Source organism: Chiroxiphia lanceolata, chromosome 16 (assembly GCF_009829145.1).
Source record: "Chiroxiphia lanceolata isolate bChiLan1 chromosome 16, bChiLan1.pri, whole genome shotgun sequence".
Classification (NCBI taxonomy): domain Eukaryota; kingdom Metazoa; phylum Chordata; class Aves; order Passeriformes; family Pipridae; genus Chiroxiphia; species Chiroxiphia lanceolata.
The window spans coordinates 13,794,424-13,815,728 of record NC_045652.1 but is presented as its reverse complement, the minus strand read 5'-3'; the positions used below and the strand labels follow the sequence as shown (position 1 = coordinate 13,815,728).

The following is a 21,305-nucleotide window of genomic DNA, read 5'->3' as shown; positions in this document are numbered from 1 at the left end:
GGTAGCTACAAGGAAACGTCACCTTACTGGCCTGGAACTGACAGGGATAACACAGGGACTCACAAAGCACCAGCGGGTTCATCAGGGTGACAACTTACCTAAATTGTGTCGCTTTGTCTTCGCGTGCTCGTGAATATGTTTCTTTGTAAAACAGCCAAAGAAGACACAGTAGAGGCAAGAGTGGAGTCTGTTCAGGTGGGCACCACACATATGACAAATGCACGACTTTGCCTGAAATGGCAAAACAGACACAGAATGTGAGTGACAGAAACGCATTTCCCAGTCGCAGATCTCCCTGCCACCTTTCACTCGGTGCCTTCGGAACGCTGCAGACCAGCAGGGAAACAGTTATTATCCCCACATGAGAAAACCACCAATTGGACATATCAACAGAAGAAACTCTTCCCTTTGTCCAAAACATTCCCAAACCTTGATAGGGAACTCATTAGGAGCAGATGACAGTCAACTCGCTCACAGCTCTCAGCCTGTATTAATGAACACTTCAAGCAGGGTTAGCAGGGACTGCTGCTAAAATACACCAAAAATTCTACTGTGTCCTCACTCCACATGGGCATTCCTGCTCCCACACCAACCATGTCTCAGCAGAATGACCTGCAAAGCCATGTACAAGCCAGGAGAAAGATGTGTGTGAAATGAACCTGCTGCTCCTCTGCGATTAAACTGTTCCAGCTCCTCCACCAAACTCATCCTGTGCACCACAGACATTCCTGCTGGTACAAAACCTCTGGGCACTATGGCTAGTGTAGCATGGGATAAAATCCCACCAGGATGCTGATAACCAGGGGACTGAGGTCTGGATCCACCTGCTCTTGCTCAGGTCTCTGGAATTGCCCTCCACCCACAGTCCCTACCCTGCAGCAATGGGTCCCTTGGCTGAGCTGGTTCAGCTGCCAACCCAGGAGGTAAAGACTCACACTAAGCTTTGGTCAAGTTAGTAAATTTAGAGGGACTGGGGAGATGGAGAAGATTTAGATGAACAGCAGAGCCCAGGGAAAGCCACCCAGTAGGGAGGGAAAAGGGGTGATGAGGCAGGAATTTGGGTGGTGAAACCACAGTAAGAACTGTTTTCACAGCACCGACTCCCTCGATCCACTCAAAAGCTGTAATACAACCTGAACAGTAAAATGCACGTGGGTTTATGACATTCCATTTATCTGCTGGGAAATGCTGCCAGATCCAGCCATTAGGTTACTCCACACTGGTCCACAAAACAGTGGCACAGCATCAAATCCACACCAGTCAGAGTTACAGAAGTCGCCTTTGCCACTCTCAGACTGGCTTTGAAGCAGGAGAGGAACACGATGTACTGACAATTCCCCAAAACAACCCAGACTGGGGAGGTGGGTGATGAAAGTTGCTGTGATTCACTGGAAATTAATAAGCACATACGTCTGACGTGTCAGTCTGTGATAACAATACATTTTAACAAGTAGGCCTTAAGAACAAAAAAGTAATTAGAAGGTTAAATACACTTTCTGACTCTTAATCATATTTGAAGCACCCTAAGCCAACAACACCCAAACCCTTCTCCCAGCATTAAACTCAGGTACTTCAACAAATTATTTTTAAAAGCACTCTGTCTAGCAAAAGACTGGAGAGAGTTTGAGGATAAGTCTTTTGCTCAACCACATCAATAACAACAATTCAGGTCCAATACCATCTGACTGGAAGATACAGACAGTAGAAATTCATTCACAGTAAATTCATTTTTCATCTCAGACAAAATTAACTGCATTCAGACATATGCTTAAGAGTAACTGAACTTCTGTAACAGCTCAGAGCTACAGAGAACATATAGAGATACATCTCATTTTACAGACTAATCTGAAATTACTATTTCTTTGCTTGTCAATATAGAAGTACCCTTTTCTCTTCATATTAAAAATAAGAATTAAATCACTAAAATCCTAAGCTATCATCTAACCCAGGCAGTGCATTTCATCAAAAACAGCCCACAAACTTCTTCAGTAATACTTGCCCAGTCTGCCACGACTTAAAATTAGTGCAGAATAAATGATGCACAATCCTGTTCTCTAGTCTGGCATTTTTCTCTCAGAATACTTCTGGCTTTTAAAAAAAAAAAAAAATAAATAAATCAAAGCAGCTTGCAATATGTTGCACCATGTAAATTATTTTAAAGCTTCTACAAATTAAGACTTAAATCCTGAAATCTCACATGTTGTGTATTCAAAGTTCTCCTAAGTTGTTAGGGGAAAATGTTGAATCAAACTCCACACACCTACAGAAAGAAATATTTTAAAGTAGGGCCAAAAAAAATTCACCACCACCACAATTTCCATCTTTAGAAAAATGCTGCAGAACTGTCAAACTGTTGCCTAACGGCCGCTCTTTGGCTGCAAAAGCTAAATAGGATCAGCCTATCTGTTAAGATTGCTGCTATGACAACAACAACTCCTGCAACCAGCTATTTTACTGAGCCAGCTAAAAATAAATCTTTTAGCATTAAATGTATTGTAAACAGATGACATAACAAGCATGTAAAAGCTGAGCATTTTAAGCTAAAAGGCAGAAAATTCATATCTTAAGAGTTTTTATTGCAAGGAAAAATTAAGATAAACTGAAGAACATAAAAAAAAAATCTAGTGGTAAGTTAAAAAGAAGTTCAATCACTTCTTTAAAGGAAGCTATTTTATCCATATCCTCTATTTGTTCAGTATGGCTCAAGATGGTTTTTCTAAAATTATAAGAAAATGAGGTTAAAAGACGACAGAGTGAGGAAAGAAATCGATATCAAAAGGCATAGTGGCTATTCTTAACCAGATTAGCTGTCTCCTTTTCATCTGTCTGTGCTTTTAAACAATTTGTTAAGTTAAAACAAAGCTGCCACCCTCCCACCCCACCCCAAATAATCAAATTACTTTGTTTCATAATACTCCCACCCCTGCTCACATCTCTTGAGGCTACAATCTAAGATGAAACAGAATACTGCAAATGAGTAATCGGAATTACTTGGATCCACAAAGTCACAAGCTTGCTTTAAAACAAGACAACTTTTTTAAATGCAAGTTGGGTCTTTCTTACTGTCTGGATGCTTTAGGGAAGTCAGGCAGCAACTCAGCTGCAGAATCAACCTGTCATTCCTTCTCTGTGGTATGTCCTCAAAGATGCAAGAACATCCTTTCCTTATCCTAAGACATAAATGTAGTCTCTCTCTTCCTCCACACCCTCTCCCATTATTATTCTGCTCTCTACTCCCTTCTCTCCTGTATTCTTCTCACCTTCAAGTACCCCACTCTCCATCTTTCACCCTATTCTCTCTCCCTACACACTCAATCCCTCACTTTTATGTCCCCAGCCAGCCTTCCTTCAGTCCATACTGAACCTATACCCTTTAATTTTGCTCTGATATTCCAACAAACCACACAGAGAAACCAGAAGAGGCCCTGAGCATTTCCTCTCTGGAAGATGAAAATCAGCTTTTTAAATGATAGAAAAATGGAAAGAATGGTACTTCTGATAGTTCTGAGGGAATGAACAACATCACAGAATCTGCAGAGTTGGAAGGGACCCACAAGGCTCATGAAGTCCAACTGTTAGGTATCCCAATTCTCTCTACTGACCTCCTTTATTGCTACCAGGGGTAACTCACAGGCCCAGACCCTCAGCAGTAGTTCTGTACCCTCTATAAAGAAGGTTTACACAGCCCAGCAAATGAGGGTGTAAACACTAGTGCACAACACACATGAGGGAATTAGTTGTCATCACCTGTTAAGACAAGTCAGGAGTCCACCCCTAAAACACCGCTCTTAATTCTGTTAACAGCCATGATGAAATGAGTTAAAAAACAAAGCAGCAGGCATCAGTAGGTCAAAAACCAGACTGCTGACACTCCAAGTCTTCCCAAATTGTCAGAACAGCTTATTACTATTTTACCATCCTTCCATCAAAACAGCAGTGGGGAAAATGAACACGTCCCGCTGGTGTTTTGGCCTCGCACTTCCCTGTCCAACACTCCTGCCCTCCTGTCCTGGGCCAGCTCAGGCTCCTCCTAAAGTAAGGAGGTCACACTGGGCAGGAGCATCAGTTGCTCCAAAAACCCACAAACCTGTTTCACTCCAACCAACGAAAGGCAATGGAAATAAACTATCCCTACAAAGCAAACAGTGCAGAGAAAGTAAGAGGAATCCAGTGACCTGAGCTACTGCAAACTATCCTCCCATATTTCCAGCTATTTTAGAAGTAGCTTTAGAAGCTCAACTTTTATTTAATTGTACATGAGAGGAAAACAACTTTTTACAAGTTTTCCACTGTGGTACTTTGGAGTCCTGCCTCTTATGCTCACACTAAATATATCAAAGCACTTTCAGAACAGAGCAGTTTTTAGCTACAAGCTCATAAGCCGAAGACCTCCTACCTTTCACAGTCTGCAAACCACATTCACCACAAAGGTTCAGGGGAAAAGATGATCTAGGTAGCACTAACAAGACAGTGGGAGGCTTGGGAGGTTAAAAGATCATAAGGAAGGTGTTGCCACACTGTACGTGTTCACAAGTAATCAAAAGAAGCAGATTCTTAAGGCAGTTTTAAAACAAACACACTAGTTATGGATCCCTGCAAGTGTCTGATCAGGTACAAACTGACAGTATTAAAAAGAAAAAGCTTCCCAATACAAATCTGATTCTATTTCCTCACGTTTTAAAGCAAGCTTTTGTGTAAAAGGAAGTTTGGACACATCAGAAACAAGAAGAGAAAGTTGGTTTCGTTTGTTTGTTTTTTTTTTTGTTTTTTTTTTTTTTTTAATATGGTACAATCATTACTTAAAAGTTTTCGGTGGGTACATTTAATTTTTCAGCTCTAAACCACGCCTAACTCTTCAGAAAGAACTTTTATCTCAGTCTACACAGAAGAAGGTGGTTGTTGTGCAGCTCTAAATATGCCTACCCAGAACATACAGCTGCACGTGGGGAATTCTGCCTGCATGCCTGTACCTAAACCAGAAGAGTCCAAGACTGAAACTTTTCAGATATGGAGTGCAAATTCCCTCACTGGGCCAAGATCAAGACACTGAAGGAAAACTTAACCATTCCCTCACACATTCAGAGTTCCAGGCCTTAATATTCACATTTCAGGTACAGTCAATCCCTCTGTCCGTTTTGCCTCTTCCATTCCCCTTGCTGTGTTTAGATCACAGCCTGGGCACAGAGTTTTATTTTAATTCTTATCCATTCCTGTTGCAACCAATTCTTGTCCGGATGTAAAGCAGCCACAGCAGCTCATGTTGAGTGAGGAACAGTGTGCTTCCCTTAGCCTATTTTTCAGAAGAAGAAAGGACAGAATCACAAAAGGTCACATAACCCACCACTGCTTCTTTCCCTGCTCAAGGTGGAGACCCCGTGGCTATTCCAACAGTGGAGTTTCTTCTGCCTTGTGGGAGGAGAAAGCCAGTATTAAAGCACAGTTGACAGGATTTATTACTCTCGAGTAGTTTGTACCTCAAGAGTAACAAATTTAGGTCAAATCTGTCTCACAACACTTCTATCACTCGTTATTCTACATTTACTTTCTGAGGCTCGTCTGCCACAAATCCATCAGCCATCAGCACAGGGGAGGGGATATCCCAGAAACTGAAATAATTAAAACTTCAAAGCCATGCTCTTAGGTTTGAAGAAACAAAAAAGAGGTAATTGATTCTCCAGTTCTCCATGGTATGGTATATAAATCACTCCTCCACACGCTGATAGGATGATTCAGAGTGACTCTGAGTCAGTGCACTGCTCTGACACATCAGCTTTAAATAATTAAAAAAATCAACTTAGGTATTGTTCACTCACTTCCTGCAACCGAGTCTTAATTATGATACTGTCCAATTAGAAATGCCAATTATGTTTTTATAAGAATATGCCCTCAATATTATCAATTTTATTTTCAGACCCACTAAGGAGTATTAGTAAAGGTTTTATTAGCACAAGCAAAATTGTGCATTAGGTACAGAATTAAGTGTTCAGAAAGTCACCTTAAAAAAAAACAAACCCAAAGCCAAGTACAGGTAACTTCTTAAACTCAGTTATTCTAAATGTTTGTTTAGACAGCAGCAGCCCAAAAAAAAAAAAGGCAGAGAGAAGATGTCTATCTACACTGCTCTCCAAGTCTGAACAGGACACTTGGCTCTGACCATCTGTTTGAAGTTTGGAGACATATATCACAATTTATAATTAAAGATGAAATAGCCCAAGTTGTTAAATAACATCACAGTTCTCAAATGGAGTAAATAAAAATATACCATTATGACCATGTGAGCAGCTTGCTGCTGATTCCAGTGAGCCCTAGTTCTGCCTGTAAGTGAAAAAACTGTGAAAGAGGAACTGAACATGCTAGAAAGCAACTTGAGAAAACTTTCTCCTTTCAGAGAGGGGTTGTATGGATGGACAATTCTGAGCACATTTTTCTGCATTCACTCTGAAACGAAGACATGTTCTTAAATGAGAATCACGTGGTGATTCTAAAGTCTATCCAAGCTCTGAAAACATAACTCTGGTTCAAGAGCTCTTCTCAAGATAGCACTGCAAGTCAATCTACAACTACAGAATTATCTCTGGTAGTGAAAAAGAAATACAGAGTAAGTATCACTCCAACCCTACATGCAGATTTCATCCCTGCTCTCCTTACTGTGTATGATGGGTCATGTCAAGAGATGAACAGTAAATCAGATTAATTTTTTTTTAAACTTTTTCCGATTTTTGTTTTACACGAAATTCCACAACAGGTTCAAGGCTGAAATGAAACTAGGGAGGAAGAGCTGCACAATTTAAAAGACAGACAACCTGAGTTACGAGAAAATAGGAGGATACTCTAAAAATGTAATTTCGCTTTTCCCATATACAGCCACAGTAGTAAAAAGTTGTATTTCAACAAGAACAAAGCAATTCTCTGGAATTCAAATGACTATGCTGAGAGTGCTTATTTGCTTCTCCTTTAGTAGGTGCTCATCCCCACCACCAGCATTTACAAACCTAAATGATTTCTGGAGTACTCTATAAAAGATACATTTAAGGGCCTATTGTGTTTTTAAACCATTTAAATAATGGATCTTATTCAAACTAAAGTGCGTGTCCTATAGTAAGATCCTTTTAACAGTGGGAAGGCTATTTGCCTTGTGAAAACACATAAGCTGCTTAAGGTTCAAATGCATGGCTCTTTCCCTGGATATATATATTGCACTGATAGTTGTATGTGTTGATTTTTATCTATTTCCTGCAATGCACCACTGCAGCAGTGAATTCCACATGAGAGCAAGGGGCTTGCCAAGACCGCAGCAGTGTGGGCTCAGATCTAGCACAGAATCCATTCCTTCACCTCCCCGTTCCCCCACCTCAGCAAATCGTGGAAGTGTTTTTAAATGTCCCATTAGGTAACGGATCGATCTCACCCGTGAGCACATGACTTGGGAAACAATTCAAGGAATAAGCTGAACAGCCAAACCTGCCTGAAGCTGCAAGAGAGTTTTATTAAACCCGGCCCATGCTGCAGAGATTGCATTTTGCCCTGCATAAAACTAAGAAATGGGATTCTCCATATGAAAATAAGTATGTTCTTGGGAAGTTTGCCACAGGACTTCGATGGAAATACTCCAGACAGCTTCTTTACAGAAAGAAAAGAAAAAAGAAACTTCAGGATACACATAGGATCAAAGTCCTAACAAATCCTCCAGGTTCATTTCAAAAAGCACAGATAATCCAGCTATCTTTTCTTTAACTACTCTGAGATGTCCATAAACATATGGGAACTTAATTAGTCCCCATCAAAGTCAAACCAATTCCTCTAGTAGGAAAGATGGATGGGATGATGCTACAGCACAGATCCTCCATGGTGTGACTTATTTATGGGACAAAAACTCACAGGAAAAAAGACAACTAGCGGAAAACGAACAGCAACAGTGACAGAGGGCATCTATTAGTGACTATTTGATCTCTAAAGCCCTTTCCAACCCAAGTCAATCTATGATGTAAAAAACCTCAATATCACTCTGAATAGGGCAGATCCACTGTTGAGTGGGACCAAAAAGCACTGGTCTGGTTGAAAAGATTTCTGCTTTTAAAAGCTTCCAATGAGTTATGCACCATATTGTCAAAACTTATTTGAGTTCTTATACATGACATTTTTATATTTACTGTAGCAAAGCAAGCCAACGTGTAGTACAGAAATTAAACCCCACTGCTCAAAACTCTGACAACTGTGGGTTTCAATGATGATAACAGAACAAAAAAGGCAAACTCTTCTTGCCATAAGAACAAAATTTCCTCTTTGTCTAACAGGAGCTGAAGACAAGTTCTAGTCCTTTCACAGTGTCTACAAGAAAAAAACATTACAAAACAGAATATTTCCTCTTAAAAATAGGCCATAAAAATGTGGTGACACAGAAAAGACCATTAACCCCTCAGTCTAAACCATGGAACATGTCTCCATCATGGAACAAGTGCACCCTCAAACAACAGTGCCATCACCAGATGAAGCATGAAATTGCCTAAAATGTTGCCCAGAGAAGCTGTGGCTGCCCCATCCCTGGAAGTGTCCAAGGCCAGGTTGGACAAGGCTTGGAGCAACCTGGGATACTGGAAGGTGCCCCTGCCTATGACAGGGGGGTGGAACGAGATGAGCTTTAAGTCCCCTTCCAACCCAAACCATTCTGTGACTCTCTGTATTCAATGAAAATTAAACTAATGGACAAACTAGAAATGTTGCTTGCCTAGTTCCACTTGTGATATTAAGACATCAGCATCTGAGGGCATGTTTATGTCCAGGAATACTCCAAGCCAACCTGTATGTTACTGCCAGAGAGTGAAAGCAAATTCTCAGTGTGCTTGCACAGAACATGCTTTGATATCCAGTAAGCTGAAGCTTTGTATTTCCTCATACCTCAGTACAAAACAAATTAATAATTCATGTCACTAGAGCTAAATACGAGGTCTTTCATTCACTAGAAAACTTTCGTGCAGATTTGCAAGCCTAAAGTTATGGAGATAAGACAGAGGTGGTCAGGACTGCAATTCACCCTTCAGAAGAAAAGAGTCAGACAGACGGATATTCTAAACTCTAAAGACAGGCAGGTCGGCATAGAAAAAACATTATTAAAGCAATATGAACATAAAATATGTTCTGGAAGAGAAAAGGAGCCTAGATTTCTCACATTGGTAAGATGAATGAAAATATCTTCAGGAAGAAAAAAATCAACTGGGAAATAAGCATTTTCATGCCAAAAATTTACTCCTTTATCCATTTAGAGTTTGCTAATTGCTGGAGTCCCACAGAATAATCATTAATCACAAAGTGTGCAGGGAAGTGGGCGATAGATTCTTAGCAAAGAGCTTCTGGCTTTTTCCACAGAATGTACAGCCAACTAATATGTTTTAACACTTCGTGATGTATTTAGAACATTAACTTGTTCTGCAAAATGAGTGCATTTTACCCTCCCTCCCAGAGGAATGAACTGGGGGTTCTGGTAAACTGTGACTGCCTCTCAAGATCAGGGCACTGGAAATTCTAGCTCCTGTTGTTCAGCAGGCCTTGGGGAACAGGTGCCTTCCGAGAAGAGAAATTTGGGATCACCAAAATGGAACCAAGAAGCACCCAAAAAACCCTCCAACCTGCCCCACTGATGTCAGGACTGCTAAACACGCCACTTGGTTATTACTTAATTCAACAAAGTTTCAGTTATAACCTTCCCCAGAGAAGTGTAGGATGACAACCCCGCAGGAGTTTTTGTTTCTATCCTCACTGCAGTTTGTTGACTACATCTGAGGAGATCTTCTCACACTCTGTTTTATTCCCAGCAATATCCAAACACTCAACAACACTTCGCTGGTTTGTTTTTTTCTTTAATGTACTAATCAGGAGCGTTAAGTAAAAATCTATATATTCCCTTCTCACAGCTGCCTGTAGGCCATTAACAGATCACAGTTCACATATTAGTGTCACTGCCTAGTTCAGAAGACCTAAATAGACAAATTTCTGAATTATATTAGCTAAAGGAGTGCTAGAAGGGGAAGTTGTGTTTGTTGTTGGCTTTTTTTATTAGGTCACATGCAAGAGTTTGCCCCTTTTTAATAGTGTAATTACAAATGCAATTATCTGTGTCTTTTTGAGGTGTCATCATCAGTAATTCTGACTCCAAAAAATTTACTGTGATCCTTATCAGTCACAGCTTAACAAACATGAGGCAAACCTGTAAGTGAATGGAGTTGACATCCAGGCCCTAAATCTGTCCACTGACATTTGTGTAAAGAAAAAAAAAAGGTCTAGAGCCTCACTGCAATGGAATTCTTTGAAAAGCAACATGGAGAAACAGCAAAGAGATTCAAATCTTCCCCCTGACCCAGCTCAGGCTGCTGCCTACAATGAAGAGGAGAACAGGAGAGCATTTACGTGCAGGTCAGATGTGACTCACCCTCTGAGCAAAGGGAGAAGTTTCTACTCAGAGCACCTTTGAACTATGTGAAGAAAGAAACTGTCCTAAGTACTGTGAGAATAAATATCAAAACAGGGTTACGGAGATTTTTTTGGTGGTGGTGGTTTTATTATTGTTGTTATGGGTTTAGGGTGGTTTTTTTAATTTAACTTCCAAGCAGCTGCTGCATCTTATTAAAAAACTCTGCTGGAACAAAGAGGGAAGTGACCAGAACTTTGTATATTTGACTAAGTTATATGAGAAATGTTCACATTCAGCATAAAGTCAGAAGAAAAACATTACTTTCCACAAATACACGAAGAACAAACTTGCACAACAATTCCAGAGTCACTGTTGTAGACTTGTACACAGTGATTCATGACTATTTTGAAACAGAATTTCTGTTCCATGTTTCACCCCCTAACATTGACTCTGTTCACCCATAATTTGGATCAAATTGAAAAGACACGGCTGAATTTCAGAGAATTTGAGTACTTGGAAGTTTTATCAACTTCAAGAGGTAGCTGCATGACTGCAGCAACCCTGAAAATTAACCCATCAGGAGACTCCATCAAAGGGCTACACACTGATGAAATTCATCATCACCTACAGCAAAAGACACCAAGATTTGACAAGAACATTTTGTGCTGACCAGCCAGACCCTGCTCCCTTCATTCCTGTCCTGTATTTATGAGGGGAGGTACTAAACCATTAACTCAACGTAGATGTTCTCTCCAACAAAGGCTGATCCCTTTAGTTTAGCACCATCCTACCAGCATTATTCCATTTCACATCCTACCAGCATTATTCCCACATCTTCCTTTTAGTAGGCTGCTTGATTATATAAAGCTGCACATTGAAAACAAAAATTAGTAGATTATAGTGTTCGGTTTCATTTATGGCCATTGTGCGGGGTTTGTCATTTAATGCAGAAAGCATTAGTTTAATTTAAAGCACGGTTATAAAAATTAGTTACGACCAAACAAATGCAGACTGCAGCAGCCAGCTGGGCTCAATGGCTAGGAAAGCTTATTAGGCAAAGCACATGCTTTTAGCTAGAACACACCTCTGCATTCCAAAAAGAAATCCCAGCAGGACAGCAAGGTTTCGCAACACAGGGATAAGAAAAGCAAGCAGAAAAACTCCCAGGCTGTTAATTACGGTGGAGGTCCATTTCATAATATCAACAACACATCTTTCTTCCTATTTGCCTTTCTCTTTAAAGGATGGAATAAAACAAACCCAAGGCACCTCCATTTTTGCCACATTTTGAAGAGAAGCCTGTCCCACCCACCCTCTACTGTTCCAAAGGAAGACGTTGGGAGGGCTGCAGATGAAAAGGTTAAAATACAATTAAGTTCAGAAATCACTGTTTTCAGGACCTAAACCAAGCACCCCTTCCTTGATATAAAGCATGAAAGCATAATGTAGAAATTATACAATCTGTGTAAACATCAGTTTCTTTCTGAATTGATTAGGTTTCATAAAATTCTAAAGTCTCTATTAAAACGTGAGAGATGGAAAAGGAAGACAGTATTTCAGCTGAAGTGCTACCCAGTCCTGGTGAGATAAATGCCCATCTGCCTTCACGCTACCAAATACAGTAAATCTTGAGTCTCCCTGTAAATACCTTCAGGAGAGTGTGAAAAAGTAGAAAAAAACCCCAAACCAACCAAACCCTCGACACTTTACCCCACAAAAGACTTATCTTACAAAGTAATTGGACAGTTCCAAGAACCATTTCTGGTGGCCACCTCCAACCAATTGTTAGTGACCTTTAGAAATGAGCACAGCTTTTACTTAAGTAATTCAAAAGCTGAACTTAACAACTTTAAAAAAAGCCTAAAACTATTCGAGTTCTTGGAACTACTCAGTTCTGTGTCAAGACAGAACACTCTCGACACAATGCCACTGTTTCATTCCATGGTGCATCTTTCTGACAGTACTTCAGAACTCTTAATATGCACGTTGCCTCACATTCTCACAAAATGCTCTTTAAGCTACAATATGAGAAGTCAAGTCACAAGAAAGCAAACGTTTAAAGGTGTTGAAGAACATCTTAAAACTCAATCTAACCTAAAAACTGCTTATGCATCTTAGCGACAAAGACCTGATTTTAAGAAGAAACAAATGGATTCACCTTCAGGTTTAATTCCTGCCCTTACATGTGTCAGATGGGAGAAGTACTCAAACACAGGCCTCTCACCTTCCAGGTGCTCTATAAGCTCTTACGTCTGTAAGCAAGAAAAAGTAACATGCTACATAATACATAACATTTTCCACCTCTTTTTTTTGTGAAGACATTAAGATTTCTATTAAAGATTTAATTTTGTCCACTGACAGAGAGTTAGAACAGTACTTTGATATAGAAGACAATTTGCCTGTCAAAGTTAATAAATTACTCCAGTTATTCTTTGATTAATCACACAGAAATTAAGAACGCAGAGAAAAGATTCTCTAAGAGAGGGGACATTTTTCAGGAACTTTACAGGCGAGTTCAAGTGGTTTTCATCAGTCCTGTGAATCTGTGCCCAGGCACTTCTTTCTCAGTAATGAAATAATTGAAATTAACGTGCCAAAAGACTTAATCAAAGCAGGATTTCCTGACAAGCAAGTGATGGCCATGGTAACTGATGAGGGAAACAGGGGGACAGTGCTACTACTTACAGGTGGTTTAACCCAAAATCTGCATTAGGACTCCCCCGTTCACCATTCCCAGGTAAAACTCACAAACAAAAGATTTATCCAGTCTATTAATACTCCACATGACCTCTTTAGACAAGTGTTTTCATACAGCAAATCCATCACTGCACTTTCGCTAGAGACAAGTCCAGTGATGACACTAAAAAGTGACAGAGAAAAAATGCACAGAAAGGATGGGTCAGGAATGCTGTGAAGAAAGAGGGAAAACAGAGCCCCAGTGAATGTGACAACTTCTTAGACCAAAACTGTTTCAAGCCCACTGCATTCAAGTCTCCCTTTTCTTTCACTCACTTATGAAACTCTGCATTTTGAAAAGAACTATCCTGTATATACGAATCTTCCCTTTCACACAAAACCACAACTTACGTACATACATACACATAGAGATATGTGTTGAAAAGTGTAACCACGTAGAAGAAAGAACAGGGAATTTGAATCTTAACTTCCTGTAAAGATGGTTTCAGAATATAATTTATATATTCTTGACATTAAGCACACACCAAGGACCAGGAAGGCACTGCAAATTTTCAATTAAAAATAGTATCTTTACACAAGAATAGTTTGTATAACGTGAAAACACATGGTTTTTTGTAGAGGCCTGAATCTATTTATGTCTACTTATATTAACGACACAGACATTCAGTAGTTCCCATCACACACCTGGACAGAAGCAGAATCTGTAAGAGCAGAGAGACCCTTAGGAAGAGATAAATGCACACACAAACCACAAGGCATCCATCGGTTCTGGAGCACGTGCACCTGACAAATTAGGGGCACGTGGCATTTTAGTGCCTGCAGAAGATGCTTGAAAGAAGAGAAGAAGCCAGTCTGCTTATGCATTCCAGGTGATTGCCAGCAACTCCTCATGCACCTGCCACTGATTCACGGAGACACGACAGTCAGAACTACAGTTCTGTCACATTTGTCAAGCAGAAAGAGGCATAATTTAGATTCTACCTGACATTAGCAAATACTGGGCCCACAGCACGTCCATTAACACTGATAATTAAGATAAGTAGTGTTTCATTTAGCAAAAGGGCATCTGTACAGCAAAGCTGCAGACAGCTTTCAGAAAGAGAATTACTCAGATGTAATTTACAGTTTATCAGAGGGTGTGAGAGCACACGCGTTTTTTGTAAAGCAGAACACAGAAAACTGCACTTGTATAAATACAATACTCCTGTGATTTAAATCATCAGCTTGAAAAGGACTCCCAACTGGAAAAGAGATACTAATGAAAATTGGAATATGCATTGGTGGAACAAATTGCTTTTTAACTCCTATTGCAAACTAAATTCGTCTTTTAATCAGAGTAAGTTGGGAACAGCAACAGCCAAACATATCCAAAAAAATACCAAAAAGGATAAATGAAAAAAACAAAATCATGCATGTGGCTTAGCTGTGCTGCTCTGACAAAACACAGCAGACCTTGAAGCCTCTTTAATTGATCATTAAATTAGTGAACCTGAGCCTTAAAAAGGCAGAGAAAGAACAGATTCTGTATTACACTGGATACCACACACCTTGAAGCATCTCATATTACCATTCTCCACTTTTCCTGCCTAAGGTTAAGCAAACTACCAATGACTATATGTGCATGTTTTTTTAACATATATACACACAAAAACCCCTCCATAAAGTTAAAAAAAAAATACAAGGATATTCTGTGCAATGAAACAAAGTAATAAAACCTCAAAATTCAAACTGAGACTTTCAAAAGTTAACATCTGGAAATACATTTATATCGGACCAAAAAAAAAAAAAAATCCAACTCAAACCTTGAGCTCTACCCAACAGCAACTGCACAAAAAAGAAATAAATAACTGTTCACACAGGCTTGCTAAATACCAGAACATATTTTCTCATCATACAGTTCTTGTCTCTCATGATATGAAATGAAGTTCAATTGGAGTGTTCCATGAGACACTGAGATTGAAAGAAATAAATTTTACAACCATTTACAATAATTATTTGCATTTTTAGTAAAACAATAGATGAAGTCACTGTTTGATTAACCCTAATATAACAGAGCAGTGACTGTTCAGTGGACCAGAACTCAGTAACTGAACACAGACTGACTGGAACAACCTAAGGGACATTTTTCTTCTTTTATGGTTAGGATTAATACCATGGAAAAGGGGAAAACTTTACCACAAGCAACTACTAAACCATCCTTTACACACATTTTTGGACTGTTTTTAATGAATTACCTACACATACATCTACATCTAAAACACCAAATCAATGTGAGACACTGCCTCACAGATGAGACAGAACAGTGCAAAAAGTTTAATGAAGCACAGCCTTAGGAAAGAACCAACCACACACTTCAAACACACAGACTGCTGGCAAAACTAATAAAATTAATGCTTTGTTTGTTGATCATACACGAATTACAATTACAGTTTTATTGCTCTGTATTTTATTCAAATATACCCCATTGTTTCTTGACACAAATCTACGCTTCAAAAAAATCAATGGAGTAATTAGGAAAGCTGTAGAAAATTAGAGTATTGAGTAGCATTTTTATAATTTCTCCTAAGAAATGATTAACAGACATTAGATACCATGAGCAGTGCTTTTGAGGGACTTAAGGATATACTCATTTGGTTTTCCATTGAAGAAAAAAGTTCTCCTTTGCAACTGGCTTCCCATCAGCCACCATAATGCTACTTCAAGGCTCTCTCCAAGATTAAGGAGCATTGGTACAATCAAAAAATCTTACATGCTGCTACAGCTCCAAAGTGAAAGACTGACAGACTGACAGAAAAAGTTTCCCTTGTTAAGTGGTTTTAAATTTGAATTTCAACACCAAAAAGGCAAGAAGGTCCATCCATAGGAAAAAACTGTGTTCATGGGGAGCTGAGTTCTACACAGTAATTTCTGCTGACTTTACAATGTCCTTCAGGGAATCAAACTTGGCCAACAGTGTCTGTGCCAAGGCCTCATGTTACCAGTGGTGTACAGGAGAACACACTGCTGCAGTGGCAGAATCAGCTGTACCACCAAACACCACCCTGAAAGAATCAACCTGAATTCCCACTTCATTTGAGGTACAGAGGGATATTTACACCTGAACAGCATTCTGGTTTACTCTATGCTGCTTGAGTATCTTGTAACTAGTTAATTCCCTGCTATATCCTCACTGCTTATACCAGGGGGGTCCTGAACCACCAGCAGATTAAAAATCCTTTTCCCTCATCATCTCTCCACCCAAAACAGAGGCTTTGCCTCCAACTCTTCTACATTCCCTCACTTTGTAGTAGACATTGTACAAACTTCTTTCCATGTCATTATTTTCAGTTTACTTACTTTCCACACAGAAACTGCAAAGTTCTGTTGTTGTGCTAGAATTTATATCAAGCAGATAACTGAATTATGGAGAAGCTGGAACAAACCAAGGCACACACAGCAACAGGGGACCTGTGGGTCCTGCCTTCCCTTCTGAATTTCAGTTCTCTCCCCAGATCAGCAAGGATGGTCTGCTGGAATCCACAGCTTCCCCTTAAGCAGGAAATCCATCTGCTGCAGCCTCACAAGTTACCACATCACATTCCACCAGGGAAACATCATCAAAAGGTAGGAATCCACAAGCTCTGCCCCAGAGCCGTAAATGACTGAGTTCTGAAATCAATCAGTTCAAGCAAATAGATGAGCTTAACACTTCTTGTCTCCCAACTGAACAACTGAATCTGGGAGGAGGGAACAGCTAGACTTGAAGATCTGAAACTACAACCTCACTGGGAAAGAGAGAAGTAAGGTCTTTCCTCGTTCTTCCCCATACTACACAAACACTAACAGTTTCAGAAACTTTTAATTATTTATTGCTCCCAACATACTAACAAATCTTCTCTGGCAGATGAGACATAGTTTTTTGCATGCTCTTCCATTGATCTGATTCATCCCGGTTTCCAAAACTAAGATAGACTTACTTAAGTTAGGGAAAACCTAATATACAGCAGCACATTAAAGCTCCAGATCCCTCACCAAAGTTAAATAACAGCAGACATTTGTGCATGCTTGGCATTGCAAAAAAGACACTGTATTTGCTATTAAAAATAACCACAGCACAATCTGAGTGTTGGTAAGAACAGAGAACTCACCTGGCAATTTGTTCTAAACAAATCCCTGCTCCTGCACTCGCAGAAATGGTACCAGGAATAAATTCAACATCTGTAATGTACAGATTGAGCCTCAGACCATTCAGATGTGGCAGTGGAGGCCAGAAACACCACAGAACTCCAGCCTTTCTCTGCTCAGCTCCTAAGAGCTGTGCAGGCTCCCCCATCAGCAGGACAAAATTGTTTGGGCTCTTAAAGCCCCTGCACGTGGAAAAACGTAAGGCTGGTAATACAAATCACAGCGTTGGGTTGGGAGGAACAAGGGAAAACATGGAAGTGAGGAATAAAGTGAATTATTAAGTCTTTTATCTGAGCAAAAACCAGAAGTGCCTTGGCGTACCGCACTTGAAAAACCAGTTAAGAGCTCAAAGCAAAACCAGGGGATTCTGGAGGAAAGTATTACAATTGCAAATCACCAGTAATCTCACAGAGTAAAGTAAAAATATTCCATGAGATCCAATACAGATTTCTAGTCCTGATCTCTTGCTTTGTCTCTATGGTTATAAACATAGGCAGTGTTTGGGGGACAAACACACGGTCTTTAAGCTTTAACAACAGGATTAGAAAGCATTTGAGAGCGCTGCCTCAGGCCTTCTTGAGAGCACCTGAAACTGCTGAAAAGCTCTGAAAAGCTCTCCCTGCCAAGCAAAGAGGTGGTTTGCTCACGTCTAAAAGAAGCCCTTCCTCCTCCTGATTTTCAAGGCAGTGTTTCCTATAATCCAATAGTGCAAAGAATTAAGGCAAAAAGAATGAAAAGCAGGGAAGGGCTGCGTGACACACGAGGTTTGGATGATATTAGAGCAAACTCTCCAACACCTCATTTTTGCCTGAATTTTGACCTATGGGGACACATTCACAATAATGTAATTCTGTGGGAATTTCTCTTGAAATACAAGCAAGGATTAAAATTATTGGTGACACAATGCCCAGCCACTGGATATCATGAGATTTATGCTGGAAATACGCTGGGAAAAGCGTATTAGCAAGTTTATGTCTGACTACACAATCAGTAAATCTCACTTCTCTGGAAATCAGACACCAGCATGCACACAAAATGTAATGGACACCTTGTGAAAAAAATCTACAATTTTCTACAGCCCATATAAGAGGGCAAATGTTAAGTTGTGCTGGGGAACTCAGATCCTGTACCAAAAAGCCACCTATTTTCTTCAGAGCTCCACAACATCTCAGAGACAAAACAGCTACTGATGCAAAGGCCTTGTGGAAGCCTCACAAGGCACAGATGTGACCTGTGATGTGGCTTACAGAATCATCTTCCAGTGAGCCCAGATAACAAAGAGTTTGTAAGATACAGCCATAAACTACAGGCACAGGAGATGCATCCTGGGGCATTAAGAGCAGTATAAAATTAAAATTCCAAGTCAGATAAATTCTAAGCACCTAACTTAGCTCAAGTAGTTGTAACTAAACCAAACAGCATCTTGAGGCCAGTGCCTCGATACACTGATATCCAGAGTTCACAAAGTTTCTCCTGCTTTTGGAAGATCCTAAGGACACAGATGGCAGAAGCTACAGTTGTTCAGAATCAAGCCAACCTAGTCACTCATGCTCTTAAAGAAAACAAAACTTCCACAGCTCCCAACTATAGCAGAGAACAGAACTGGATCAGCAGAGACACTGTTTAATTCCTCTCACCCTACCTTAAAAGCCTTCCTTCCTTTTTATCCTGAACACAAAACAGAACTCACCTACAAGAAAAACCAGAAAAATTAGCCACAATCAGAAGTTCACCCACCTCTTTACTAGTGTTACACAGGAATGTGTTTCACTGTATAATAGTTTTTTCCTCCCTGAAGTCAGAACAGCCATAAAAAAGGGGGAGGGGAGGTTGATTGCACGAGTTCTACAGCATCTGGCTATGCAATAAGACTCTTGAAATAATTTTCTCTAGTGTAGCATATAGCCAACAAATCTGGCAAGAAGCAACTTTCAGCATGTGTTGCTGTGACAGCAATGAATTATCACCCCAGTCTGCAGCAAGATTAACACTTACAACCTTGGCATGAAGAACAGTCTGCTCAGACTCTGTGTCAGGAGTGGTGCTCCGAGCTCAGGCTCGAAAGGGTGGGCTCACGGTAAGAAATTAAGAGCACAGAAATGCAGACATTTGCCTAAACTGTAAACAAACAGATAATTTCTAGGGAAAAAGGCACTGTACAGCCAGAGAAGTAGGAGCACCAAGGAAAACTCAGGGTATGGAAGAGAAAAAGAGTAAGCAACCATTGCAAACAAGATACTGCCTACGATAGAGGATGTGCTCCAAAGAACAGATACAGAACAAAAATCAGATTCCTCCTGCAAAAACACTGAAGTATCCAGTCAAACCAAGCTGACATGAAATAAGCTGCTCTGAAAGCCTGGTGCAAACTGTAGAAAAAAAGCAATGGAGTCCAACTTAGAACATTACTTGTGACAAGTTACAGAGTTCGTCATGTTTTGTGTGTTCTGCAGCAGGATCTGCTGCTACCTGTGAGTTAAGGGCAGGTTCAAAACCAGCTCTGGCCTCACTGGAAGGTCAGAGATGACATTACATCAAAGTCATGTCTACTAAGAAGCAGATTCATGGTCATCCATTCCACTTTTCCAGCTAACTGACCATGAAGAAACTTGAAAACAAAGCTCCTTACCATAAGTTCTTAACCCAAAAACTGCAGAGGGAAGTGAAGAAGGCCACAAAGCTGAAGAAAACCTGGTGGAATCTCCTTCCTGCTTGAACACTCACCATCCTTAGACCTTCTTTTGTTTTGCAGAATTGACAGGACTGTAAAGCATAACTTCTGCTCTTTGATCTGGTTTGCTACAATTTTTTCTATAAACAGTTCGGAGATTCCACCAATCATCAGGTTCAACTCTAATGCAACTTTACTTTGCTTCATGAACCAGAAGAAATGTATATTCATGCTGATAGAGTTGATTTCACATGTTATGTGCTCTACTTCCAAGATCTTAACTAGAAGGAAATACTCCAAGAAGTTAAGCAGTGTAAGTTGAAGCATGTGAATAGGTGAGGTTAAACAATTCAGCTCTGAGGAAGACCAGGACAAAAGGATTTCATCTCTTGAAAGAAAAAAAAAAAAAAAGAAAGAAAACTAATTCACTATTGGTAGTTGCTGAATGTAAGAGTATTTAAAGTGACAGGAAGAGTCTACAGGCATCACACTCAGCAAGGGTTTACACAGAACAGAGATTTCTGCATGACAAAGGGAAGATTTCCCAATTTCCTTGAAAAGCTTTTATTTCACATACCTGTAAGTAGATATAACACACCTGCAAACTCTCAATACAACAGCATGAGAGAGAATTAAGAGAACAATGTGTGTTGAGAATTTTCTAAGGAAGCTATTACAAGCCATCTACTATCTTGCTAGGAAATTGCCTCCGATTCCCTGAGATTGCAAGCTTCTCTGGGTAAAAAGGCAGCAAAACTGCTGGGTAGCAAAGAAGAGCACACGCTGAGTAGAAGCAGTTCCTGTAACTAAGGGTCAGTTTACTTCATAAAGAAATCAGGCAAGTGCATCTAAACCTTTAAAATTAATTCTCACCACATATTTCTTCCCAGTGCTTCATTGCTTCGAGCTGGTGTGTACCTTTTGTGATAGACACAGCCTTAAATCACTTGTCTTTGCTACTACAAGACAAAATGATGACTCCCAAACTTATGCCATGTCCTAAGGGATCCCAAAAGCACCTGCATTCTGTCTTTGAAAGCAGAGATAAATACTCTTTAGGCTGGAATACAATAACCACTGCTTTCCATGGCCCATTCTCCTTCCAGTTCACCCCTCCAGCACAGATAATCACTGGGGCAAGGAAGCTACAGGGCACATCCTTCCTTGCTATTCCCACCAGTATCCAGAGAGTTCTGGAGGTTGACTGGGCTTTTTTTTTTTGTCTCATAGTAAACTGTTCTTCCAGTAAGTCCTTTTTACATATTATGATGTTAATTGCCTTATTTAAATCAGACACTTGAAATATCTGCCCAAAATAGGCTCAGGTGCCTCAGCTGGGTGGGTTTTCCAGCTTCAGTTCTGCATGTT

General features: G+C 40.0%; 1 protein-coding gene across 3 annotated transcripts in view; it reads right to left on the bottom strand.

Moving 5' to 3' along the window:
- Positions 1 to 21,305, bottom strand: part of USP22 (ubiquitin specific peptidase 22) — a 95,932-nt gene that overhangs the window by 61,953 nt on the left and 12,674 nt on the right. For 2 of the 3 annotated variants that reach the window (XM_032703911.1, XM_032703910.1), the window contains exon 2: positions 99 to 231. In XM_032703911.1, the coding sequence (XP_032559802.1) occupies positions 99 to 231 (133 nt within the window). Of the gene's footprint in view, positions 1 to 98; positions 232 to 21,305 lie in introns of those variants that run through there. The other variant, XM_032703912.1, reaches the window with a different exon arrangement.